This window comes from Phoca vitulina, unplaced genomic scaffold (assembly GCF_004348235.1).
Source record: "Phoca vitulina isolate PV1807 unplaced genomic scaffold, GSC_HSeal_1.0 scaffold4, whole genome shotgun sequence".
NCBI lineage: Eukaryota > Metazoa > Chordata > Mammalia > Carnivora > Phocidae > Phoca > Phoca vitulina.
In genome coordinates this window covers 79,753,806-79,780,958 of record NW_022589707.1, presented here as the reverse complement: position 1 = coordinate 79,780,958, position 27,153 = coordinate 79,753,806, and the positions used below count along the sequence as shown (strand labels likewise).

The following is a 27,153-nucleotide window of genomic DNA, read 5'->3' as shown; positions in this document are numbered from 1 at the left end:
CCCCCCCCCCCCCCCCCCCCCCCCCGCCAGTTTGAAGTTCACTTGTCTGTTAATACATTAACTTTCTTCTGCTTTTATGTCTGAAGCTTATTCATTGAAATAGCATTATATCAGACATATGTTCTTGTGGTAATTCATCCATATCAGAAAAATGTTCATATGTAAAATAATCATGTTTAGGCCTTTAAAATCAGTGGTTTCTGACTTTTTAAAGAAAAGTCATGACCCCATAGTATGAAACTGCGCTGCTACCCAGGACGCATACACATATGGTGTGTATGTGTATGTACTAAAACAGAAGTGTTACAAAATAAGAATTACCCTTAATCTATGTGATGAACTCTGACATTTTTCCAGTCCACCTTGTTTTTATTAGGTAAAAACAAACACAAAGCAAAAAGATTGTTTTGATCCATTAGCCTCTTGCTTAATTGTGGCCACACAGTTGGAAAAGTACTATTTTAAAGGAAAGGTTATTATAAGTTTCTGTTTATTGAATAGATTTCATTATAATGATCGCTTTTGCTGATAATATTAAAAATACGCATTTTTTTTTTTAAAGGGGGAAAAGATTTGTTGCAATGAAAGTTGTAAAAAGTGCCCAGCATTATACAGAGACAGCCTTGGATGAAATAAAATTGCTCAAATGTGTAAGTACTACGAAAATGTGAATAATGCAAGAAAAATTAATGACTTAAAATTTTATAGAGGAATTTTTAAGTTCAAATACTGAATCTTTTATTTTTAAAAACATCACTTCTACTAAAATGTTTTTGGCTGGTTATAATGGAAATGACTTTCAGTCCTTAATGGTTCTGTTCTTGAATTAATTTTTCTTTCCATAGGTTCGAGAAAGTGATCCCACTGACCCAAATAAAGACATGGTAGTACAGTTAATCGATGACTTCAAGATTTCAGGCATGAATGGAATACGTATCCTTATTGACAGTTCTTTTGCTTCCTAATGACTTTTTAGTTGTAAAATATGGAAATAGGGGCTCCTGGGTGGCTCAGTCGTTAAGTGTCTGCCTTCAGCTCAGGTCATGATCCCAGGGTCCTGGGATCAAGCCCCACATTAGGCTCCCTGCTCAGGGGGGAGCCTGCTTCTCCTTCTCCCCGCATCCCACTTGTGCTTTCTCTCGTGCACTCTCTCTCTCAAATAAATAAATAAAATCTTTAAAAAAATATGGAAATATTTCAAGCTTATTTAAACTTCTGTTTGCTCTGCTAGATCGGTGTCCACATAAAGCCTCTAGTATTATTACAGAGTGTTATAAAATGGTATGCCAAAAAATGCCCCAATTCCCGCCAGTCCATTTCAGTGTCTTGTGTCATCTCTCTGAGGTAGTACAGCATCTTTAGCATCCTTCTTGTGCAGGCACTGGGCTCTTTACAGACAGCCCCTCTACCTTCACCATCAAGCTGGGGAGTGCCTTACATATGTGTAAGGAAAGGGCAGAGAAAGATGAGTCACAGTCCTCTTCGCAGATTACAAGGAGCAAAAGATCAGTGTGTCAAGAGCCAGGGTCTTCTCCTTCTTACCATGTTTGGAACAGATCCTTCATTTTGGTATTTGACCTGCTCAAGCTCCAGAAGCCTGAGGACAAAGCCTTCTCCCAGCTCACATCCTAGAATGGCACCCTGTTTCTGCATCTCCTGAGCCTAATCCCTGGAGAGGCACTTCCTTCACACCCTGTATGTCTGAAGGAGGTTCTGTATTTCCTCTAGAGGTTGGACTGGAGGCTGCTGGTAAGTGCCCGTGCTTGCTGGTGGCATCCTGCCCTTTGTCTCAAGACTGTTTCTGCTAGTTGCTGAGTGCATTCCCCGCCCCCGCTTTTTTTAAAGATTTATTTATTTATTTTTTGAGCGAGATTGAGAGGAGGGGGACAGAGAGAATCTCAAGCAGACTCCCCAGTGAGTGCGGAGCCCAACGCAGGGCTCAGTCTCATGACCCTGAGATCATGACCTGAGCCAAAATCAAGAGTCACATGCTCAACCAACCGAGTAACTCAGGCGCCGGTGTCCCCCCCCCCCCCCCCCCCCAACCTCCATAGACAGAAAGAGCTGGTCCTCTGCCCGGGTCTCCGGGTGAGTCTGTTTGTTTATGGGCGGGCAGGGCGGCCCCTCTTCTTGGATCAGTTCTGTAAGGCAGTTTGTTGGGGTAGCTGGCAGGGTTTCTTTGGAGAAACTACCTGACTTATAGGTAAATGGAGTGTTTGGGATATATACATTCCAGTGGCTGTTTTTACCATTAAATAAAATGCTAGGAAACCATTATGGTCCAGGTGGTCAGTGCTTTGAAGGAGACTTAGGTCATAATTTAGAAATCTTGGCCTTTGACTGTCTTTTACTAATTTTAATCCTTAGTTTGCCTTTTTTAAATAATGATTTGGGAAATAGAAACTTCTGGCTTTAGATTATCTATGCATAAGTCTATAATGTTCTCCAACATTGTAGAAAATATTTAAAAATTTTTCATTAAAAATATTTAAAGGAACAGTTATTGTGATAATGTGATTGGTAGATCCAGATATTGTAGAAAATATTAAATCAACTAACCTGCTTTAATGGCCTATCTGTAGGCTTCCAGGGATGAACGATGTATTCTCAAGAGGTTTCAGAGCCGTTTTAAATCTTCCTGTATGGATAACATGAATATATTTGTATGATGGACTTCGGTGGGTCATAGTAGAATTTCTATTTAAAAAAAAAAAAACAAAACCCAGATTCCTAAGATTTCATTATTATAAGTGGGTCTTAAGTGCCATGTCTTATATTGTGATCCTATGTTATTGAAAACTGCTTAGAGTATTGAAGTTGATCTGGTTCTGCAATGAAAGATACTATTGAAGGAAAAGATTAAATATCTTCACTGTGTCTTGTAAATTTTTATTTTATAAAGTGTTTCATGGCTTTGAATTTAGGCAGGCAGGGAGGACACGTAAGACAGGGTTTTTGGGGTGTCCCGTCCCCCCGCCCCACGCCCGCCATCAGTTTTTATGAGGTTTCAGCCTTGCTCACTTTCATTACGGCTGATTATCAGGGAGGGGGTATTGAAATGAGCAAGAGTGTGGGGCGGTGCGGGGTTGCGTCATGGCCCAGCCACCTTGGGACTGTGTGACGCCGGAGAGCTCCTCCAGCTCCTGGGTTCACTGTGGTCGCTTCTGTGTGGGGGTAGGCACATTGTTTGACGAGCATACATTGACTAACACATAGGATATAAGTACTTAGTAAATGTTAGATCTATTGATTTTGGTGACAAACAGCACATGACCACTTCTGGTATTATTGGTAATAGTGACATTGCATTTTAAACATTTTAAAGTATTTTTTTTGTTGTTTTTGTTGTTTTTGTTTTTTTTGTTTTCAGAGAGAGAGAGTTTCATGCATGCAGGTGTATACAAGCAGGGGGAGGGGCAGCAGGGGAGGGAGAGGGAGAGGAAGAATCCCAAGCAGTTTCCATGCTGAGCACGGAGCCCCATGTGGGGCTCGATCTCACAACCCTGAGATCATGACCTGAACCGAAACCAAGTCAGACACTTAACTGACTGAGCCACCCAGGTGCCCCGTGATGTTGCATTTTATAAAGAAAAAATTGCCAAGTGCCACAAAGATGCTGCTTTGAGTAATTGTATCACTCCAGGAAATGTATCTGCAAATGATCCTTAACCATGTCCCAGATGTCTGCATGGTCTTCGAAGTACTCGGCCACCATCTCCTCAAGTGGATCATCAAGTCCAATTACCAAGGCCTCCCAGTACGTTGTGTGAAGAGTATCATTCGACAGGTGAGGATGTGAGGGCAGCCCCCGCCCGCCAGTACCTCATTGGCTAGCTTTTAACGAAGATTCCTGTCCTTAAATACAAACACACACACACGCACACACACACGCATACACACATGCACACACATAAATATAATCCCTGTTTTACAAATATATACATGTATATTACAGTGCATAATATTTTGAACTTGTTACATCAGCTTTATATTTATTTAATTATATGCCATTCTGTCTTGTAAAGAGGGCAGTATGTAAATGTTAGGCCTGCATTTCTTTTGATGTATTGACCTTTTTTTAAGGTAAGTAAAATGGCATACTGAGAAATTGTTTTATCTAATATCATTACTATGAAATGTCCCACTTAGTTCCTTAGAAAATAATTCAGAAGAAATAGGTAATTTGTGTTTGTTTACTCTTTCTGTGTATCTTTGGATGGAGGCTAAATGAAAGATAGTATGAGGAATGTTGAAATTATATAGGGAGTATTGTGTTAGATTTGTACTCTGTTCAGTTGCCTGGACAAAAGAAAACCTTTAGCTGGGGTCTGGTTCAGGGAAGATGTTCCAGCAAGTGTTGATAGAATGAAAGTATACACATATGGAAGATCTCCTAATTAGAAAATTTACCAGATTCAATTTTCTGCATGGAATACATCCGTCTGTATTCCTCATTGCCCTTATAGCCTACATTAGGAAAGTTGCAGATATGACTTATTCTGAATTACCTGTTCTGATATCATGGACAATTGCTGTGGATAATTCTGCAGAGTACATAATATATCAGGGGGGTTGTTTGGTTTGCTTGAGAAGAGGATTAGGTGATTGGGCACCCATCCCTTGCGCCCTAGGCCCAGAGCTTAAGCTAGACCTACTCGGGGGGTTTCCAGACCTGAAATATAGGCCCTGGTCTACAGTTCTTACATAGGAAAAGAATCAGGGAATGATTCACAGTTAAAGAATTGTGAATTCAAGAGATGGGTGCCTACAAGAGAACCTTCCTAACAACTGTAGTGTAGTATTTGCATACATGCATATGAGTAGGTTTTTAAACCCATTTATAAAGATTTTGGAGCTTACATTGGTTTGTGAAAGCATCTTAGATTTTGCTTATGGAGTTGTATATAGGTAGCATTGTTTAGTCAGCCTGAGTGTTCACCATTTATCTTTGTTTCTTTGCATTGCAAATTGGCAGCTTATCTTCTAACATTACAGACGTTACACGAAAAGAGAGGCTGAAGAGAAAAGGGCGCTCTGCCTTGGCTTATGCAGTGAAATATTGTTCCCATACACAGTATTATGTTGGGTACACGTGCATGCCCTTTGCGGACTTGTGGCCAGCTTTGGATTAATAATAATATCTGTTCCCTTTTAGATTTTAGATAGTAGTGTTTTAATTTATGATTTTAACATGGTTAATATCTCAAACCAAAAAACAATTTCCCTTTAATGTGGGCCCGGGGAAGGGGGGACGGTGGCGATTAACCTTATTTGGAGTTTTTTGATCCCTAAGTGACACTTTGGTATTTATAGCTATTAGTGGCAACTCTGAACTCTAAAAATCATCTTGTTAAAAAACTCTGAAAAAATGTCTTAATTATCTCTGATAAATCCTGAAAAGATTTACATATTCTAACAAAAAGCAAATTGAGAAACCCCAGCTCGCGTGTATATCACATAGGTCTGTCGTCCCCTGGAACCCTGTACTTTAAAGATGTCTGTGTTTACCATAGGTCACTGACCACGGCACAGCCCAGGCCGGGCCGTGAAAGGAGGTGACCTCGCGGATGAGCCATTGATACTTACTTTGTGTTCCAGAACAGGGAAACAAAATGCAGGCTTTCTCAGTAAACGAAAGTGTGTGTAAATCTAAAAATGAAATTCTTGGAGTTTAATGGAATTTTCATGGGTCCTTGCTGAATGAACAAATGATTTTAAGGAGTGCGTAATTCACACACACTGTGCTTTGGGGACTGAGAACTCTTACAGTGCTTTATTGGTCTAGAAAAATTTCAAGGTGAAGTTTTCATTTTCTGTACTTAATTATTGTAGGCAATATTTAGAATTTTTGCTTTTAGTGTGACCCACCTTTAATTTTATTTAAGAAAAATAACGATTTTGGATTTCTTTCCCTGAACTTGTAACTTTTCAAAGTAGTAAATTGTTGTCTATCCCAGTTAGTAATCTGTAATTCCCTGAAATTCCCTTCATTCCCTTGGATTCAGCCTGTGGATTCAGTATTTTTGACTCCTAGGTAATAGTGGGAAGATGCTTTATTAATAGACCTCACAGTTTCAGTGCTTCCCAGAACAGACAAGGTAGACCAGCTCTCTAAAACTCTGTCACTGTGTGGCCTCCCTTTCCTTCGAAGTCAGGTGTGGCTGAGCCGGTTCCAGTCTCTTGTCGTCGGTCACTTGGCGTGCCTCACTAATCACCTAGCCACCTTCCCTCCTGTGCCCTGCCTTCTATTCCTGATCTTTCCGTTTCCAGCACCACCGTCCTTAGTTCAGACCCTTTATCGCCTCCGGCCAGTACCTTTTCATGGGCTTCTCTCTTCTCTTCCAGAGGCCTGCTCATCCTACTCCATTTCCTTGTGCCAATTTTTTCTCCTTTCCATTGGCAGTTACCTTCCAAAACAAAACTTTGCTTCATTTAGAAACCTTTAGTGACTTTGCAGTGCCTGTTGTCTGAAGGTTAATGTTTGCTTTCAGGAAGCTACATGTGGGGTGAGAACAAGCTTGGGTTTTGTGTCAGATGTACGCTTCTCTAGCTGGAACTTAGGCTAAGTTCCTTAGCCTCCTTAAGCCACAGTTTCATCATGAGTAAAACGGGAATAATAAAGATACTTCCCTTGCTGATTATTGTTACACGTAAAGGGATGCTACTGTTGATGATTATAGATTTTTATTCAGTGCTACGTAGTATGTGCCAGGCATCGTTTTAAGTACTTTGCAAATTTTAATCCATTGAATCTTCACAATAACTCTATGAAATAGGTATTTTTACCCTTCCATTTTATGGAAGAGGAATGGAGGTGGGGAGAGTTTAAGTAACTTGCCTCCAGCCAGGAAGTGACTTTAAAAAAGTAGTAAGCTGTGGAAGGGGCATTCATACCCAGAGCATCTGGCTCTGGAGCGCTTACCTTTAGCAATTTTGCCAAGTAGCATATGATACCTTTAGAATCGTACTTGGCCTAATGTCCAATAAAAGCTAAATCACTGTTCTTCCTATGAACCTGTTTAAGGTTTTCTCGCATCTGATATCAGCCTGTATTTCCCCTTGCAGACCCTGATTCAGCTTTTATCTCCTGGCAGGTCAGTGTTTCCCCATTAATCTTTTAAATAGGTAATGCACGTAAGTGTTCTGAAATGTTAGGTCCTTCAGGTACCCAGTTTCTCTCCCAGAGTCAACCAAGTTACCAGTCTCTTATGAGTGGTCAAAGATGCCCGAGCATTTATAAATACATGCAGATTTACCTGATTTTTTATTCATAAATTTTTACTAGTTTCATTTTGTAGGTATTTTAGAGAAAGTACTCACCTAACTCACATTTTTTAGCTGCACATCTTTGATCATTTCTTTTGTCTTAGGCTGCTGATAATACCACCCTTTCTTTTCTACCCATGCTTTGAAAGACTCATCCAAAATCCTGTTTCCGTGACGAAGCCTTCCCACACTACCCCAGTTAAGAATGCTCTTTCTTCCCTCCTCGGTCTGGCTGCGGCCTCCATTTGGGCCTTTCCTGATGATCGTAGCGTCTTACTATGTACACCCCAGTTTTACAGCCCTGGCACTGTTGACATTTTGGCCTGGAAAATTCTTTGCTGTGGGGACCTATCTTGTGTATTGTAGGGTGTTCAACAGCATTCCTAGCCTCAACCAACTAGATGCTTGTATCAGCCACCACCACCCCAGTTGTGACCATTTTAAAGGTCTCTAAACTTTGTCAGATGTCCCTGAGGAGGCGGAATTCCCTCCGGTGGAAAACCACCGGAATAGGGGTAGGTGCCCTGCCAGCAGGCTTCACTTCATATTATACCTTTGGCACTTACTGTTTTGTGACCCTGATCCAATGATGTCACCTCTGTGAGCCTGTTTTCTCATTTGTAAAATTGGGATGGTAATAGGTCATTTGTGGAGATTAACATGGAGGGACTGATGACAAAGCATCCAGCGAGGTGACCAGCGTGAAGTAGCCGGTGTGTCTCCCCACCTGCGTTGTGAGCTCTTGGAGTTACGAGCTGTGTGTGAATCCTGTGTGTCTTTGGAGCTTCCTTCCTGCTGGAGGTGGTCAAAGAGTGTTTTTGGTAGGTTGTCTTTTCTAAAATGAAAGAAGTATACGTTCCTCTTTTTATTCTATGAAATGGCTCACTTTCTCTGATTTGATGGGCTCGTGGACCAACATTACCACTCGCTTGTATTTTAAAAGTAATGACATAATTGAATTATCTGTCTTTTCAGGGTTTGCCGTGCACTGTTCTCAGTCCCTTGGTCAGTTCTTAGCTGTCCTCCTATAGTCCTGGTGACCGTGTGCTGGGTCGGAGAAGGGCCATGCTGGTGGCGTCTGGGATGCCGTGTGCATCCTCTGACTTTCCCAGACCGCTTCTCTGGCTCAGGTGTGGAGTCTTATGTTGGTCTCTTCACCCCCCAGCTTTCATTTCTCCTTTTTAAATCAGCTTTAGTGACGTCTGTTTCATGTCTTGCTCTTACTTCTAAATCCAGAAGAAGAAACAGGTTGCTAGTGTTGGCCGTGTTTATTTGTGGTGCATGAAAGGTAGGGCTTCTTCAGACGCTCCTGCTCTTCTTTAAACGTGGCTTTGACTTGCTTATATTTTGAAAGGGTATTTTACTTTTTAAAACTTTATGGTTCAATTCATTGCCCTTTACAGGAACCTGTAAGGAAGTGGCCTCTTGGTCAGGGCAAGGCCGTGAGTTTGGTGACTTTGCTGCAGTACTGGAAAAACTAGCAGTCGCAGCTTGTAACTCTGAATTTTTAAATTCTTACTACTCTTTTCTATAACTCTGATTGTCACTAGCATTTACAATGCTCTTTGATACCCACTTTTTAACGCGCTGATTTGAATTCAGGTGGTATAATTCCAGAACCCATGCTCTCAACTGCAAGGTCCTGTGAAATGTCTACATGGAAAGATCTGGGAGCATTTAGGTTATAGCATGTGTTTGTGAAAAGTGTGCATTTGTGGGTCTGTGGTGGTAAATGGTTTTCTTTGCCTTATAGTAGAGCTGATAACTAGATTGTTTGAAAGGATAGCCATTAAATGCTATTTACTAAGTGATTTGTAATTGGTAATGTGTGCTAAGGGAGTTTGTAAAATGCAGTGCTTTTCCACACCCCGCTTCTGTGGGGCAGGGCTTCTGGGGGCAGACGAAGAGCCTGGCCCTGCTTGGGCAGGCTGAGTCGCCTGTTAGCACTGAATGCTTTTGTCTACACTGAGTATCTATTTACCATTTCATTTATGTCACTGTTCCTAGTTATCAGTTAAATTCATGATCACTGAGCCAGGAATCAATGATAGAACAGAAGATTAATTTTAAGTTGGTAAACATTTTTTATATTCATTGTGGTCGTACATATGGTTCTGTCCTAACTTGGAATTCTTCTCTTCAGAAGGCTGGGTTCTCAATTCAGAAATGTGGTAAGCCTCTTTTCCCAGCTCAGCGCTCCGCGGCGCCCTCTACGTGCTGGGCACGGAGGCTTTCTCTTTCCTCCTGACTGCGTTCAGAAGAACACGGCTGCAGGGTTTTCTCATGAATTCTCAGTAGTCCGAGTCAGAACCCGGAGCAGAAGCCTGTTTCATGTAAAGCAGACAAGGACAGTGTCCACTGAAACTTTTGTGTGCGTGCACATCCAGTTCTTGCCCCCTTCCGTTGAGCTGGGATTCCCACACTTCTCCATTCAGTTTAATTGTCAGAATTGTCAGAAGCAGGTTGTAGGGTTGACCTCATGTCTGTTTAGCGGAGGAGAGAGACCCAGTGGGAGCCTTCGCTTTCCTAGTAGGAAAGTGTCTGGGCTTGAGGAGAGCCCCTCTGGTGCTTTCCTCCACAGCACAAGGTGTTAGTATCCTGGCGAAGGGCTCCTGCGTGGGTCAGCCCCTCCTGCTGCCTGTTGGGCTCCCCTGGATGCCACATTATAAGACCTTACCGAGTAAGAGGCCAGCCAGGTCTCCTTGCCATGTGTCCTTTGTTCAGGTGTGGGAGGAATAAAGTCCCCAGGTGGTGACCAGAGTCAGAAAATAATTTAGAAATTTGCTCTCATTCTGTTTCTCTTCGCAGTTTAGGGTTTTGGAGAAAGCTTCATTTTCTGGGTGGTGAGCAGGGCCCGGAAGACATCTTTGAGAGAAGTTCCCACAGTTCTCTCAACTCACTCCTCCTCTTGTATCTACAAGATCACGGGAACTATTGTAGCAAGCTGTGGTAGAGAGGAGTAGGTTTATGTTGTTAACACTAGTAATAGATGGTCTCTGCCATCTTCATAGGTGTGCAGAAAGAAACCTGAGAGACTGTCTTGACCAAGCCTCTTATTTTACAGATGAATTTGAGGTCAGGGAAGGGGACTTGCTCTGAGCCATAGCTAGTTAGTATCTGAACCAGAAATGGGGGCTCCTGGCTCCCAGCCCTGGTCTCTGCCTTCACTGAGAAGCTGCTGCTAGCCTGCACGTCTGACTTCACAAGGAGAAAACTGGCCCCTGCTTCTGAGGGTGTGATCCAAGAGGAGCGCCTCTGCATGAGGTGCAGGCCTGTCTCCGGGCCATCTGTGCTTGCACTGATCTCAGCCCTCATGGCCGCTGTAGAGTCAAGCCGATGGCAGGCAGAGGATCTCCCTGCAGCCTCTGCTGCCTCCTGCTGCTGAGGCTAAGTATGTTTTTTTAGGCAAGAAAGACAAATATACTGGGCCTGGCAAGTGCAGGAAACACAGAAAATTAGTAAAGGCTCCTTTTAACTCTGTTTTTCAGATTTTGCAAGAGGGGAGCTATCCTTGGGCATGAAACCGCTTTTCTCTTTTTTGTGCATCATCATAGTTACTCTGCATAAATGGTTATGAGATTGCCCATCATTACTGTTTATTCTGGATTCTGGGTTGCTTTATTGCTTTAAACTTCACTGGCTGAGAACAGAAATGCCATTTTTCAAAATAACCATTTTTTTAGTCTACAGCTAAAGACTTTTAAAAAAAATTGTAGTTCAGAATTAAAAGAAATTATGGCATCAGAATTTCATTGCTGGGATGTACCACAGAATTTATCAGGGATAGCCCACTCATAGGTGGGAGAAATGAGACCCAGAGAAGTTTCATAAGTGACTTAGCAAAGTTAGTTACTTAGTCAATGTCAATACAAGTGTTCTGACTTAGTTCAGTTCTCCCATTTATTTTGAGCTTCCTGTGAACTAGACCTTGTTTTTTGTAGATTTTCCATAGATTATTTCTAATTCTTACCATATTTCTACTTAGTAGATATATTCCCCTTTTTTAAAAATATGACAGTGGAGGCTCAGACAGTGTAAGTACCTTGCCCAGTGAGTGAATGATCTGGCAGCAGTCTAGGAGTGGCGTGAATCCCAAGGCCGCGTTTTAATACCACGCTGTGCTGTGTCTCAACTTTCCTTTAAGATTTGCATTATCTTAATTAACTTACTTAATTTGTCTCAGCAGTCAGTTCTTTCACTGTGTTCATCGTCAGACATCATACGCTGTCCTTCTTAAGGAAAGGTAACCCAGTTACATGCAATTGCAAATATTTTAAAAATCTGGAACTTAACTTCTTGCTGAGAACACTAGGTTCATCTCAAGTGCCTCCTTCTCATTGGGAACTCATGAACACATTTGGATACTGGATCACATTAACTCTTACTTGTGTAGCCTCCCACACAGTAAAACAACCTGACCACCACGAAAGAGCTAAGGTGGAAAGATAGGAGTGACTCAGGCATGAAATGGTGGTGAAAAGATACTGACATTTTTACTTCGAGTTAATATTTGAGAATTGAAATGCAATTTCAGTTGGAATAATTTTAAAGTTTCTCAAAAATCTTGTTCCTTTCCCTCCATAGGTTAGAAATCATTACTGTTCCTGTCTATTAATTTCTTGTATTCTCAGAATCTCTCTTGTTATTCAGATACAAAAATTCTCCATATTATTTCAGTTTGAACAAAGAAGATGCATGAATGTCAGTGAATAACATACAGGCCCCTTGGATTGTGTTCCCATCAGGATTATAACCTAATTCTTTATGGAAACGTCTAATGAATCTTTCTTCCTGGTCCTTTGATGTTTTAAACATAATTTAGTAGTTCTAATTGCAGTACTATTGCAAACATTAAATATTAATTTTAAGGCAAAAACAAACAAGTGCCTTTCCTTCTGTTTTTCTGGTTTTTTATCTGTTTCACTGTTTTGGTGCTTACTAAGAACTTGTTTGTTACCCATGGTTCATCTTGGTTTCTTTTTGGCCAATCCCTTTCCTCCTCCTGGCATAAGACGGTAAGCTCTCTGGAGGACATAGGGGCTATAAGCCCCAGGAGACAAGGAGCTTCATTTATTGCTGTAGGCCAGACACCTGGAATTAGGTGCATGACCTGTTCCAGGAGCTTGACTGATACTTGGTCAGTTGAAGTCATGTAAAAATACTTTCTAGGGAAAGTTATTTTAGATGGGTATAGAGATTTTCATCCTGTTTAAGAGATGAGTTTTCCTTTTCTCATTTTCCTTGTGGAACCTCTGTCCACTCATTTCCCAATGCTGTTGTTTGTTAAGGTTGTTTAGCCATTTACAGTAGACAGAAGCATTGGGCTGTTGCTGAGAACTTTCTAGAATTAGAAATACATATAATGGATACATATTATGTGTCTACTGCTTGTGTTTTGCCCACTTTCTTCTCTGTTGTGGACAAGACCCCTAAATGATTTAAAGTGTATGATGATATTTATTAAGTGCTAATATTTACTGAGCATGTGGAATTTTTAATGTACAGGAGCATGATGGGAATATTTTAAAAATATATTTTTGTTTATGGGAAGAATTGAAAAGATTCCTCTCTAACGGAAATAATTCCAGAAATACTGTGGCCTTGTATTTAGGTCACTGCACTCTGTAAGTTTTGTGGGTTTTGTTTTCGTGGATATTTTAGTTCAGCAATTTCTTTGAGTTCAGTGCTATCATGTGGTCTGGATTCCACAGCTGTTTAATCCTCCTTTCGTGCAGTATTAAAAATGTATACACATCATTAGACATCACAGAGATGCAGATCACACATCACACCCACTAGGGTGACTAAAATAAAAAAGACAGATAACAAAGTGTAGGCCATGACAAGGAGGGTGGAACCCTCATATGTTGCTCGTGGGAATGTGACAAGGTGTGGCCGCTGTATAAAACAAGAGTTACCCCATGACCTAACAGTTGTCCTCCCCAGTATACACCCAAGAAAAATAAAAACGTATGTCTACACAAAAACTCATATGTGAATGTCCATAGCAATATTATTTGTAGGAACCAAAAAGGGAAACAATCCAGATATGCATCAGGTAAATGGCTGAACAAAATATAGCATATCCAGTGGAATATTATTTGGCAGTTACAAGAACAGAAGTACATGCTACACATGGATGGACCTTTAAAACATTATGCCAGTTATAAAAGACCACTTTGTATGATTCGGGTATATAAAATGTCCAGAACCAGCAAATGTGTGGAGATAGAAAGTAGATTAGTGGTTGCCTAGGGCTGGGGAGCTGACAGAAGATGGAGAGTGACTGCCAGTGGGTAGGGTGTTTCTTTTTTGGGTGAATGTTCTAATTTACATAGTGGTGATGGTGCACATCTAAAAACCACGGAATTGTCCACCGGAAAGGGTGAATTGTGTGTAAATTACATCTCAATAAAGTTGTTATAAACAAAGTATAGGTACAGATGTGTTTGCTTCCATGAACATAAAGAATCACCAGAATGATGCACATTGGTTGCTTATGGGAAGGTGCTGGGCTCCTCTGGGGCCCAGGGCAGGAGGGAGATTTTTACTAAATACCCTTTATGTCTATTGTATTTGGTGCCTTGTGATTATGTTACCTATTTTACAAATGTTGAACAACGAAGGTATTAATAACTCCTGTCTTCTCTTGATTTTACTATGACCAGGTCCTTCAGGGGTTAGATTATCTGCATAGTAAGTGCAAGATCATTCATACTGACATAAAGCCGGAGAACATCTTGATGTGTGTGGACGATGCGTATGTGAGAAGAATGGCAGCCGAGGCCACCGAGTGGCAGAAAGCAGGTGCTCCTCCTCCTTCGGGGTCTGCAGGTGAGGGGCCTGAGCCGGCTTTGTTTCAGTTTGTTTGGGGGCAGGGAGGGCCAGCAGAGCCGCCCACCGAAGGCACCTGGCTCGGTGAGTCAGACGTATACCTATTAGGAACTTTCGGAAGAGTCTGATTGCTAGAAATAAGGAAAGGAAGATGCCCCAATTAAATTATGCTTCAATATTTGAGTTACTTAACTTTGTCCTTCCTTAAAAGTTTGTTTGAAATCTTACAAGCTGCTTCATCTACACTGGAACATTGTCCTGCACACTTGTCTGCGGAGTACAACGTAGTAATAGCTTGCTTGTAGCCGACCTATAGTCCTCAGAATTCTTCTCTAGTTTCAGGTTTGTTAGAATGCTTCCTAGTCTCCAGTTAGTCTTCCTCAGTCTGAGTCTAACTGGTGGGTTTGGAATCAGTTACAAAAGACCCAAGGGTGGGAGAAGGCCAGATGCCTTGAGTATTGGTATCTAGAGTTTTCCGTCTGGTTTTGATGGAGTGTAACGGCTGCAGTGACGGGACCACTCTCGCCCTCTCTTCCCGTGACCCGCACCCTAGTGTGTCACGTCGGGCGAGTGTGCCGCTGAGGGGCTGCAGCCCTGTGCCTGACCCGGCTCTCAGGAGAGGCACCACCTCCTAGTCTTGTTTTCCACCAGTAGGGTGTTTCTTAGATCAGAGACCTGTAGTCCGTCAAGCTGTTGATGCCGGCAAAGACTGGTCATGTGATTTCTAGAATATTTTATTTACTTCCGCTGTGTAGACTTGCCAAATAGTTTTCAAACACAGATGTACATCTCCTAATATAGACTGTTCATTTTATTGTCTACAAAACTGATTTGGTTAGATGACTGTGACATTTGTGAACTCTTCTCCGTTTTCTTAAGTTATCAGTCAATGCTTTGGGTATTTAATTTTAGATAAATAAGAGAAATGGCTCCATATGAACAACTACCACTTTGCCTTTGCAGAGCCAGTCATTTGTTTGAGTTGGGTCACCTTTCTTTAGATCTCTGTGATTAAGAAGCTCTGATGTTTAACCATTTTGAAGTTGGATAGCCATTAAAAGGCAATAATTACCTTCATTTTACAATTCAGATTACCTGTGTAAAGATACAGATCTGTTTTCCTCTAAACATTCATTTTGTTTCATTTTGTTTTAGTGAGTACGGCTCCCCAGCAAAAACCCGTAAGTACTTACACGTACACTTACATTCACCTTCATGTTAAAAGCAACTGTTCCTTATCGAGCTTTTCAAGTTATAACATTAGTCTCTGCTTCTTTCTGCAACAGTTTTTCATTTAAGGTTGTTTGGGGGCAATGGATTGTACCTTTTTTTGTTACGTTCTCAGTTGTAGATCTTTACTACATAGTAATATAAAAGACAGGCATACTTATAAATGCTCTGTATCCTTGAATATACAAGACTGACTGTTTCAATAAGTTGAAGTGATTTTTTAGAGTTGGAATAGTTTGAGCCTTTCCACATTTGATCTTCATTTTCCCTGTGCACTTTCTGGGGTGCTGTTGGCTGAGTCTGGTGAAATGTGATGTGATCCAGATAGAGTTTGAAGTGTGATTATTATAAAGCACTTAACATTAGTTCTGATTTGCCTCCAAGATACCTACTCTTCTGAAGCTTGTACTCAAATTTGTTTTCCAGCCAGTAGTCAAATGTGAAAGAGTATTGTCTGTTTGTGGTATGAAACAAGCTGCTTGGAATTAAATCTTACCCCAGTGTCCCCAAACCTGCTTAGTTCCAGTAGAGGATAGAATCTATATATATATCTTGAGCTGATGAGTCACTTACAGGTTTTGAAAGAGCTTTATGAGCCAGAAGCATTCGAAAGGAAATGTTGAGAAATTGAGTGTGCTACCAGCAGCCCTCGCTTTGGAATGAAAGTCCCAGTTCCAGAGGGCTTGTCATAATTACACCGCCTGGCTCACTGAGGGACCGAGTCAGCGCCTCCAGGCCTGCTGTGCTTGGAGCAGCTTGTTTCAATGCTTGATTCCGTGGAAAGACTGCAGGCTGTCCTTGCCGGCCCTTACCCAGTCACGCGGCCTGATCGGAGGCAGACTGAGACGGTGGCTTTTTCTTTTATTCCTGGACTTCATGTGCTCACTGCTGACAGTTTCTCCAGTCCTGGCTGTTGATAACAGCTCGGTGTGTGAGACCCAGACACCGGCAGTGCTGTTGACCAGCAGTGAGGGCAGTGCGCCCGTGTCACCAGGCATTTCTTTCACGGCGCACAGTTGGGTGAGACGGAGAGGAGAGGAGAGGAGATACGTTAGTTTGTGGTCTAGGAGCGACAAAACCTGCAAGAGGTGCTTCTTGCTTAAAGGCCGGAGTGGCTCAGCATTTTCCATTCTTAAAGTCAAGTTGAAACAGACCTCTCGGATGGGAGCTGTGTGTCCCTCTGCGGGCAGGGCCTGCTAGTAGCCCCCTTACTTGATGTTAGGCTTCTTCTGGTTTTACTGTAACCCTAAGCACGAGGTGGATCTCGTGTCTGGGCATTCGGTGTTCACAGATAGGCCCTGAGGAACCAGGACTTGTCCGTGTTTGCCATGCCGCTAGCACTTGTATTCTTATGTAGTGCTTTCACGAGAGGCCGGCTGACCTGTGGTATTTTCTTACCATGTTGTAGATAGGAAAAATATCTAAGAACAAGAAGAAAAAACTGAAAAAGAAGCAGAAAAGGCAGGCCGAATTACTGGAAAAGCGCCTGCAGGAAATAGAAGAATTGGAGCGAGAAGCCGAAAGGAAAATAATAGAAGAAAACATCACAACAGCGGTACCTTCCAATGAACAGGACGATGGATACGGCCCAGAGGGGAAACTCAAAGCTGCCGGCTTCGAGGATGCGGCCGAGGGCGAGCCTGCCAATGACAACGGTCAGTCTGCGCGGGGTCCTGCAGCTTCCTTACTGGGCGCCCGCCGGGTCACCACACAGGCTCACTTGGTGCTGCTGCTTCGGTTGTGAGGACGATTCTTTCCGGCTCCTGGTTGGGGAATGTGGGAAACCGTCTGCCACTTCATTTATAAAATGAATGCCAGAAATATGTTAGTATTTCAAAATGGAAAACGTCTAACACCATGTCTCGAGCCTGCTAATGATTGTTCTTTATTTTGTAATTAACCTTTAACCTAACAGTAATGTGCCCACGGACATTTTCTGAAGATTGTAGAAGAGAGGGAGGAAGTGGAAAGGCAGCTCTATTTATAAATAGTCATTTCTCCCCAAATCTAGTGTTTTCCTAATGAGAGTTAGCCAGTTATTTACTAAATGAAAAATAAGATTTAGAAAACCCAAGATCTTACTTACGTAGTACGTAAATCAAGCACATTCAGTGCGCTTGGCTGGCTCGGTCGGTGGAGCATGTGACTCGATCTCGGGCTCATGAGTTCGAGCTCCATGTTGGGTATAGAGCTTACTTGAGGCGGGAAAAAAAACCCTAAATTAAGCACATTTAAAATTGTCTCTTGTTGGAGGAAATATGTACCTAGTGCCGCCATGTTAAGGAGAGTGACACATTCTGATTCTTAACCCATCAACTTTTTAAGGTGAGGCTGAGGACCAGGAAGAGAAAGAAGACACTGAGAAAGAAAACACTGAGAAAGATGAAGATGATGTTGAACAGGAACTGACCAACACAGACCCTGCGTGGATAGAATCCCCCAAAACCAACGGCCATATTGAGAATGGTCCGTTCTTACTGGAACAGCAGCTGGATGATGAAGATGATGAAGAAGAAGATTGCCCAAATCCTGAGGAATATAACCTTGATGAGCCAAATGCAGAAAGCGATTACACATATAGCAGCTCCTATGAACAATTCAATGGTGAATTGCCAAATGGACGGCATAAAATTCCCGAGTCACAGTTTCCAGAGTTTTCCACATCATTGTTCTCTGGGCCCTTAGAACCTGTGGCTTGTGGCTCTGCGCTTTCCGAGGGATCCCCACTTACCGAGCCTGAGGAAAGCAGTCCATCCCACGACAGAAGCCGGACGGTTTCAGCCTCCAGCACTGGAGATCTGCCAAAAAGTAAGTGTCCCTCCCCACCAGGTGTCTGTTTTCAGTGGCCCGGGTATTGTATCCTTGACACACGCGGTGAAGGGAATTGGCTGGAGGTGGTCACGTCATGTATGTACACATTAACCGTTCTCATTGTATTACTGTTGTACTCCCGAATAAGTAGTGTAGTTTAAAATGTATTCGGTGCCCCTTAGGCTTCCTCTTGCTTTCTGAGTCTCAGTCCCATTTCTGAGCTTCTCTTACTCCTTACAGTTAGTGACGTCTACGGTTGTAAAAACTTCACGGTCCAGCAGGTTACATGTACTGTAGCTTTTATAGGATACGTAGTTTATAATTTGTACTTCCATCGGATAGGTTATATTTAGTTTTTGGGTTTTGTTTAGTTTCGTTTGTATTCAGGGAAAAAATATACTTGCTCTTTGTCTGTATCGAGGAATTCTCTTATTTCGATGGTTGTTCCTGATTGTAGAACTCTGCTGTTGAAATGTTAAAGCCATTTTAAAGGAAGTGGCATGGATTTTAATGTGATTCATTATTTGAACCTCTATCCAACCCTTATTTTGAGAGTGAATGCCACGTGACCTATCTCTGCCTGTGCTATGCTAAGGGACTCCAGTAAGCAAACGCGGGGCATCACCCGGATGGCTTCCCTTCTAGCCCACAGAGAAATAGCTCAGAAACCTCCTCTGCTCCCTCTGCTGACAAGAGTGTTTACCACACGATGAGTCAGTTGCACTGACCCAGCCCTGCAAAGAGCACGAGGGATCCCGCAGCCCTCTCAGTCCAGCAGGTGGGAGACCTGCAGAGCCGTCTTTGTTACTCATTGGCTCTAGCTAATCATCCTAAGGATGTGGGGGTTTTTTGGTTTTTTTTTTTTACTAGGGTAGACATATCCTGTTCCTTTTTACTTTTACCCCAACCGAGGACTCTTTGAAGGTGCTTATAAAATGCTCTCACATGGAAGGTAGGTTCATCTAGGGAAAGACCCACCTCTGTGTGTCTCCTTCGCTCTCACACACTACTTCTGACACCTTTGGTCACTAAATGTGTGTGTAGGGTGTTTTCCCTACACCAGAAGCTTTTCTGACACCAGCTGGGTGTCCTACAATTTAGCTTAATTCTGACACTATCTGGAGACAGCATCAGATAATCCCACAGGTTAAGGGCTCAGTCCCAGGGACGTCTGGACAGCTCAGTTGGTTAAGCGTCTGCCTTCAGCTGGTTATGATCCCAGGGTCCTGGGATGGAGCCCCGCACTGGGGGCTTCTCCCTCTTCCTCTGCCTGCCACTCTCCCTGCTTGTGCGTGTTCACACGATGTCTCTCTCTCTCTCTCTCTCTGACAAATAAAATCTTAAAAAAAAAAGGGGGGCTCAGTCCCACAAGACACCCCCACCCACCTTCATATACCAGTGACAAGCCCATATTGTCACCGCTGCTTTGACCCATCAGTTAAGTCGGAGGTTCCCCTGTCCCCCTGTTCAGGTTCAGTTAATTTGTTACAGCAGCTCACAGAACTCAGGAAAACCATTTACTTGCTAGGTCACTGGTTTATTATGAAAGGATGTAACTCAGGAGCGGCCAGATGGTGGAGATGCAGAAGGTGAGGCTTTCATGCTCTTTCTGGGTGAGCCTCCTGCCCTGCAGTCTCTCACACGTCCCTTCCTATCATGTGCTCGAGGATTCTTTGTTCTCATTAACACTTTGGATTATGTCTTATAATCATTTACAGCTTCTAGTTTTCTGATGCCAGAATTGTCCCAAATTTGGGCCACGTGAGCCTCTTCCAGTTGTCTCTTCTTTCCTGTTGACACACCCCAGTGCTCTTTGCATGCTTCCTCACTTCCTAGAGCCATGTTCCCAGTTCGTACTCTCCCTGCCCCAGGCTGGAGTCAGTGTGTCTCCAAGTCGTTCTTGTGACTAATTTTTTTTTTTTTTTTTGCCTTTTATAATGTACAGAATATATAGGAACATCAGCGTGTAAAATTTATAAATATGCACATAGGGAGGTGAATATGCAGACATATTTTATTAATGGAGTAAACAGTGAGAAAGTTCCACAGTCACAAGTCTAGCAGCTTCTCCCCGGCTTACTGTCAAGATCTAATGAAGAGTGTCTGTGTGCCTCTGCTCAGGCCTTCCCTCCTGCTTGGAACGTGTCCTCCTCCATGTCCACGGTCTGTCCTTTCAGCCAACTTCCTCTGTTGCCGGCCAGCAGCTCCAGCACAAGCCTGCCCGGGTTCCCCTCTTTACCTACTGCCTGTGCTCTTCTTAACCAAACACTCATTATTTCCCTTCTCTCTTCTCACTACGATGTAAAATCTTTGAGAGCCCTGTGCGTTTTTATCTTTGTATCTTCAGCATCTAAGTCAGTGCCGTGATAAGCCTTTATTGATATCTGGCTGTATTCTCCTCTTCCCTTGGTCCCGCCTTTGCCCACTCACCATCAGAATCTGATTCTGTCTAGCGCACGCTCCATCCCCAGCACCCTTTCTGCTGCACCAGGGTCCCGTCAGGGCGAAGTAGGAGGTCCGTTTTTCGTGTTGATCCAAATCTCTTACCAAGCAGACCTTTTCACTATTGTTAAATTCTAGGTCCACCCCAAGGACAGGATCTCCTTCTCCAGTCCTTTGTCTGGAGGCACTCGGTTTTGGCTCGACAACCATGGGCAGCCTTCTGCACGGGAGGTGTTCTGTCGCCTGCGTGGAACCCAGGGCCCAGGGGCGGCTGGTGGCCCCCTGCCGCTGTGTGGCCGTGAGGCCAGAGAAACAAGCTGTGTTCAGAGTGGGTGGATCCTTGTTGTGACAGCAGAGCATACACACGTTAGGGAGTAGTAAAAGAAAAAGGCCAGGAGGAGAGGGTGAAGGAAGAACTTACATGCCGGGCGGAAGGATGTGGACTTTTCCCTGGAGTGACTGGGTAGCCGCTGAAGGCTGAGGAGGCAGGATTCCTTTTGGATTATTAGCTGCTAGAGCCATAGTGTGCATCTTGGCCCATCCCATCTGGTCCTGCTGGCTTTCTCTGCAAGGTGCTCACCCTCACCTGGCAGGGACCCAGGTCGCTGCCCTCGCTGCGACTCTTGCTTCCCGGTCTGTCCTCTTTAGGGCAGTCCAGAGCGAGCTTTTCAAAGCACACCTTGTCATCTTGCTGCCCCCTCCTTCCCCGAGGACCTGCGGTGTCTTTCCACTCAGAATAGCACCCCAAGGCATTGCTCTGTAAAGCTCAGGAGCTCTCTGCAGCTTTCCCTGCAGCTCGCTCCCTGGCGCTGTCCTCTCCCCCACCCCCGGCTCACTCTGCCCCTCCCACAGTGGCTTCTTCCTCATAGATCTCAAAAGTGCAAGCTTGTTTCTGCACCTGCTGTCCCCACTGCCAAGAGCCTCTCGCCCTTCGTGTCTCCCTTTGTTCAGGCCTCTCCTCACACATCACCTTCTCTGGAAAGACCTCCCCTGCACACCCTCATCGTCCATCTCCTTTCTTTGTTTTTCTTCTTTCTGGCGTGTGCGGCAGTCATTTTATTTACTTTATTGCCTACTGATACATGAGTTTCCTAATTTGGGGTGTGGTGGAGGAGCCTTACTTACACGTTTTGCTCATGCTGTTCCGAGTGCCAAGATAGTACACAGAAGGGACTCAGTCAATACTTGGTGAATGAATGGGCCAGGCGCGGGCATTAAATCTCCCAGTGCTGCTCCTTCCTGGGCCTGGGGCCGCACCTCTGCTTATAGAGAAGGTATCCACGCCTTTATTGTAAGGACGTTTGAAAGTGTATAAGGAGTCCACGTGAGCCCAGCACAGTGCCTTGCAGATAAGCCATGACGGCCATCTCGTCACTCGGAGGCACCATACTGCCATCTTACTCGTTTCTAAGATAGCTTCACATGGAATGAACGCTGTCACTCGGATACCAGGTCATCAGAGATGATTTAAGAGCCCCAGCCTTCCTGAAGTGACATCTCCCCACCTCTCTCTTCCCACTTTTCATTCCCTCCTTGGCAAAGGCGGAGAACAAGGAAGGGCTGTTGGAGGTCATCCCAATGATGACATGGTCAGAGGAGCTGATCCAATTCCCAGGCCAAGCAAAGTTGGTATGAGTACACAGCACACATGAGGGTCCCTGTGTTTAAATGGGCTTTGTTGAGGGATGCAGTCAGGTACCCTAGCCCAGGTAATCATCACACTGAGAAAAGGAAGTCACAACTACAAGTAGATTCTCCTTTAAAAGCCTCCTTTGTGTTCGTCACCAGTTAAAGTTCTGAAATGAATTCTCTGTTATTTGGAAGGCATTGTGAGCAGGGTCCCTGTTGACCAACCTGAACCAGGAGGATAACCGCCTGTCACCAAAGAGACTTTGACTAGTGATCATAAATGAGGGGGATTAAATGCAAAGAAACTGTATTGAACATGTGCGATGCTGTGTTTTTTACAGTGCATTTCCTCTCCTGGGAAATGTCTTTATAAACACCTGGGAATGGGTGGTGATCACAGACCCGCCCTTCCCTGCGAGTACCCTCAGGCACCAACTTACTCTGGGCTAGTCAGAACTGGAGCTTCACCCCCTTCTTCCTTAGACCTTTGATCAGAATTGTTTGGCTTCCCCTCTGCTCTCTGCCATGGGGCTTTGGTTCTGGCCAGTGGAAGCCTCAGCCCAGGGTTGGTGGGGGCGGTTCTGACTGTCCTGTGCTGACTGGCTGGTTAGTTGGTTTGGGTAGGGGTGGTACGGCCCCTTCCTCTTCTTTCTGGAGCACTGAGCCTCACAGAATTTAGGTCACTTGCCAGAGTCTTAAACAACTCGTTAGTGTTGAAACTTCGATTTGAATTCCGTTCTGCAGATTTCACGAGATCAGTGCTCTAACCCCTGAGCTACGGAGCCCAATTCCTCAAACCCCAGCTTCCATTTTCTTGCCTGCTGACTCTCCTCGATTGAGTGACCTGCTGGATTCCTCTGGCCATTTCTGGTGCTGCCGCTCTATCCATTGGGTCAGCGTGTTGATGTTCCTCTTGGAGCTCTGTCCTCTGCCTATCCCCCGGTCACTGTACACGTTTTGCGTCCTCATGTGGGTCTTTGCTGCTTTCCTTCTCTTCATTTGTGAGTTCCTGTGTTTGTTCTGCCAGCTCAGACTGCCTTTTGATGAAGCCCACAGTGCACCAGCATCCTTACAAAGAGAGTGGTCATTGGGCAGATGGCAGAAAGGGAACACAGGAGCCTGGCCTGCCCGTGCTGACCCACAAGCCTGAGGAGTGGGTCTTGGGGGTTAAGATGTTGGGGAGCTCTGTGGGCACCCCAGCTCCTGGGCGCCTTGCTGCTTGTATGAGGATGCCAAGGAATCAGAGCGCCCTTGAGCACTGGGGCTCCACGGCATGGGCATACCCAAAAGGAGGTTGGGTATGCTTTAGCAGCGCCCAGCTTTGAGCGAACTAAAGGGTATTTAATGTTCTGCATTGAGTGGACTTTTCTGTTTAGTCTGTAAATACCGTTTCAGAATGACTTCTACAATAAATAAGTGCCGTGGTTACATTTCCTCCTTTCCAAAAATCCAAGCTTTTGGTCAGTTTGAGGTTTGATGATGCTTACTCACTTCAGGATTTTCTGTCTGGGCCCCTTCAGGTTATTTTCCTTTGTCAGTTGAGCCCTGGTTAACTGTGCTTGATTCACGCATGGTCTGGGCTTGTCTGAGAAGCTCTTCTGGCGCCAGGAGCCCTGAGAAGCCTAGTAACCCTGTGTCTGCTGTTGAGCTTCTCTCAGGGTCATCCTGGGGTTAAATCTGGGCTAAACCCAAGTTGATTAGCCATGGCCTTTAATCTGTATTGCTTAATCAACTATCGTCTAACCTTTGAGGTCTGTGTGCTCAGCCCAAGCAGAAGGAGAGGTAGGGGATGTGGTTACCAGGTGAACTGTGTGTCACTTACAAAGGGATCGGCCCCCCAGGACCGTGTCCTCACTACCTTTGTGTTTCACGTGATAACATACCAGTGGGTTCGCTGTGGTCCGTTGTGGGCTCTGATGCAGTGAGGAGAGGCTAGAAAGATGCAAAAGGGAGCAGAGTAGTAGGGTCGACCTAGAGGTGAAGGAATCAGGGATATAAGGAGAAAAGACAAGGCTGGGTCAGGGAGGTGTCTGGGCAGCCCAGTGCGCTCTCTTTTGTGAAATATCTTCCAGGGATAGAGACCAAGAATTTAAAATTCTGTTGAGTTCAACTTAACAGCGTTCCAGGCCTAAATGGTCATCCCATCACTTTTCTAAAAAAGGAGACTGTGCCCGGCAAACATTGTGTGCACGCATGCAAACCACTTGCCCCAAGCACTAACTGTCCTGCTGTTTGCCCATGCCAGCAAAAACCCGGGCGGCCGACTTGTTGGTGAATCCCCTGGATCCACGGAACGCAGATAAGATTAGAGTTAAAATTGCCGACCTGGGAAATGCTTGTTGGGTGGTAAGTAGAGCTTTCTTTCTAGAACATTTTGCTCATGATCATGTATTAGAAGATACTTTTTTTTCCTTTTTAATGTCTGTTTTCCTCCATAGTAATACAGTGTGTTCCTTTCTAGCATAAACACTTCACAGAAGACATCCAGACGCGTCAGTATAGATCCATAGAGGTTTTGATAGGAGCAGGTTACAGTACGCCTGCTGACATTTGGAGTACAGCGTGTATGGTAAGAACGGCCGTGGCCATTTTCTTCTGTGTAGAGGCTCATCCCCTTACTGCCCACGATGGGACGGTGCCACCGCTGCATGTGGTCTGTGTTTTCCCGACTGTGAGGTTTGTCCACTGTGGGATGGATGAGGGCAAGGTTGCTGTCTTGAGTGTCTTGAGAAATGGAAGAATTCTTCTCAGGCGTGTCTGGTGGGGGGGCGGGGATTGGGCATGTCTGGTTTAGTCCTGTGATAGACAGTCTCTGGTCAAGGCCCTGTTCAGGCCACCGCCCCGAGAATCACACCCTCTGCTGTGGTGACAAAGTCACTTCAAGTAATGCTTCCTGGTTTCCGAAAGCTTGCAGGCCATATGCAGGTTTGCCCTTCACTTGTGCCGTGGAGGACGATGAGGCCATGGTGTCTGAGGGGAAGATTGAGGTCGAAAGGCGGGAACCCTTCTTGGTGACCTCTGACAAATCTTACCGCAGAGGAGAGGATTTCCCTCTATGCCAGCATTTACTGTCTCTCCTTTTATAAGGCAAACTCTAGAGAATATTCTGGCTTATTGCTGTAGGCTGTTCACTGACTCTCGGGACACAGCAGCTGCACGAATCCCCTCTGACTGAGTCTGTTCCCCGAGAGAACACGCAGGCGTCTCTTGTCAGGGCCTCAGGACACACCTCTTCTTTCACCCGCGTGTCATCATCTCTTCTGGCTGCATCGCAAGGTTGCTTGTGTTTACACCGCGCCCCAGGCCCTCACCGGGGCATCTTTTTCTCACTTAACTGCTGAGCATGAGTGGGCCTCATCCATAAGCCAGTTTCAGTTTCTCTTGGCCCTGTTTCCTAGCCGGGGGTGGGGGTGGGTGGGTGGGTGTGTGTTTGCTTGGGGTGCTGTTTCGTGTTTTTCTTACTTTATTTTTTTCCCCAAATTCTCTGATATATTTAAAACAAGAGTCTTTGTGTATGAAACTTGGCATTTGTCTTCTTACTAAAAAGAGCAATGACGAATAAACGTCATTATCTGTTGTTCAGAGATTAACAAATCTTTGGAGTTTGTCGGGCTGCATGCCCTCCGATGCTACAGTAAAAAGCGTGGTTCGAGATGATATGAAAAAATGTAGATGTTTGTGTGAAGTTATCAAGATCTCAGGCAACAGATGTGGCCAAATAGATCAGAAACAGTGTGCCTTTCTGTTGCCACTTTGCTCTGACAAATCATACCAGATAATAATATTTAAAACCAAGTTTTTCAGTGAGTATCAGAAACTTAGGGCTTGTTGGGCTAGGTATGGAAAAGAATGGTGAAAAGAATTGGTGGGCGTGTGATGGCTGCTTTGAATTCGGAGACTGCTGTGCGGAGAGGGACAGGGAGGGCCGGGACTCCGGAGGGCAGGGGGTGGGGGGCCCTGGAAGCCGCAGGAGCCCGAGGCTGGGTCAGTAGGGAGGGAGAAAAATGTTCCATTTCAGGAGGTGGTGAGGTCAAGCCTTACGTGTCCTCAGCAACACAGAAGGGGCCATACCAGCCTGCCCTGAATTAGACCGAGGGCTCTTTCAACTCTGAAATCCTGTGCTTCTAATTTGGGGTGTTAAATTTTGGTGATATAACCAGAAAAATAGGACAAGATCACAGAAGTAGGAGAATAATGGTGGAGCTGTCAGTACACTTTTGTACCAGGTTGTCTGTCTTGCCTTCCATGAGGTGAGGACTTGTCCCCTCACATGGTGTCCGCATCCTGGCCACTTCCGCTCCTGTGAACAGTGAGACAGAAGTAGCAGACTGTCTCCTTTCTCCTACCTCCTCTGCCCCCAGATTAGGTGTAAACTCCCTCAGGGCTTCGAGGGCTATTTGGGGTTTTTTTTTTTTTAATTTTTAAATCAGTTGGTTGTCGTCAGGGTGAATTTTTTTTTTCCCCCTGGAAGGGGGCAAGCCTTATTCCCCACCCCCACCTTCCATCCCGAAGGGCGAGGCTGAGGGGCTGAGAGGTCCCTTTTGTTCTTTCTAGAGAACCTAGTAAACACAAGGCAGTGTTTCCCCACCCCATCTTTGTGCTGAAGTTTAGAAGTACAACAGTATATTAAATTCATGATCCTAAGCTGTATTAAAGCTCCAGATTGGTGGTGGTGGTGTGGCGTGGAGTCCTTTGATGACATGAATGGCATTAAGTCTTACAGACGCCTGGGTGGAGTTGAGAGCCACTGGGAGGCAGCCGGTGCGCGTGCTCATTGATGGGGGTCCTCGCTGTTGTCAGGAAGGCGGGCAACAAAATAAGGCAGAGTAACTGAAATATGTCACTTGTTGAAGCTCTTTTCCTTTTCTTGAGTTTTGGGGGCCCTCCAGATGTAAGTGGGTGTGATCTAAAAATTCTCTGTGGGCTGAGGGATGGACTGCT

General features: G+C 44.5%; 1 protein-coding gene across 6 annotated transcripts in view; it reads left to right on the top strand.

The window, feature by feature from the left end:
• The window catches only part of SRPK2 (SRSF protein kinase 2), a 244,718-nt gene that overhangs the window by 200,688 nt on the left and 16,877 nt on the right, over positions 1-27,153 (top strand). For all 6 annotated transcript variants that reach the window (XM_032402335.1, XM_032402336.1, XM_032402341.1 and 3 more), the window contains 9 exons: positions 563-650; positions 846-933; positions 3,681-3,787; positions 13,935-14,100; positions 15,256-15,281; positions 16,739-16,985; positions 17,656-18,138; positions 24,458-24,558; positions 24,674-24,781. In XM_032402335.1, the coding sequence (XP_032258226.1) occupies positions 563-650; positions 846-933; positions 3,681-3,787; positions 13,935-14,100; positions 15,256-15,281; positions 16,739-16,985; positions 17,656-18,138; positions 24,458-24,558; positions 24,674-24,781 (1,414 nt within the window). The remainder of the gene's footprint in view (positions 1-562; positions 651-845; positions 934-3,680; positions 3,788-13,934; positions 14,101-15,255; positions 15,282-16,738; positions 16,986-17,655; positions 18,139-24,457; positions 24,559-24,673; positions 24,782-27,153) is intronic.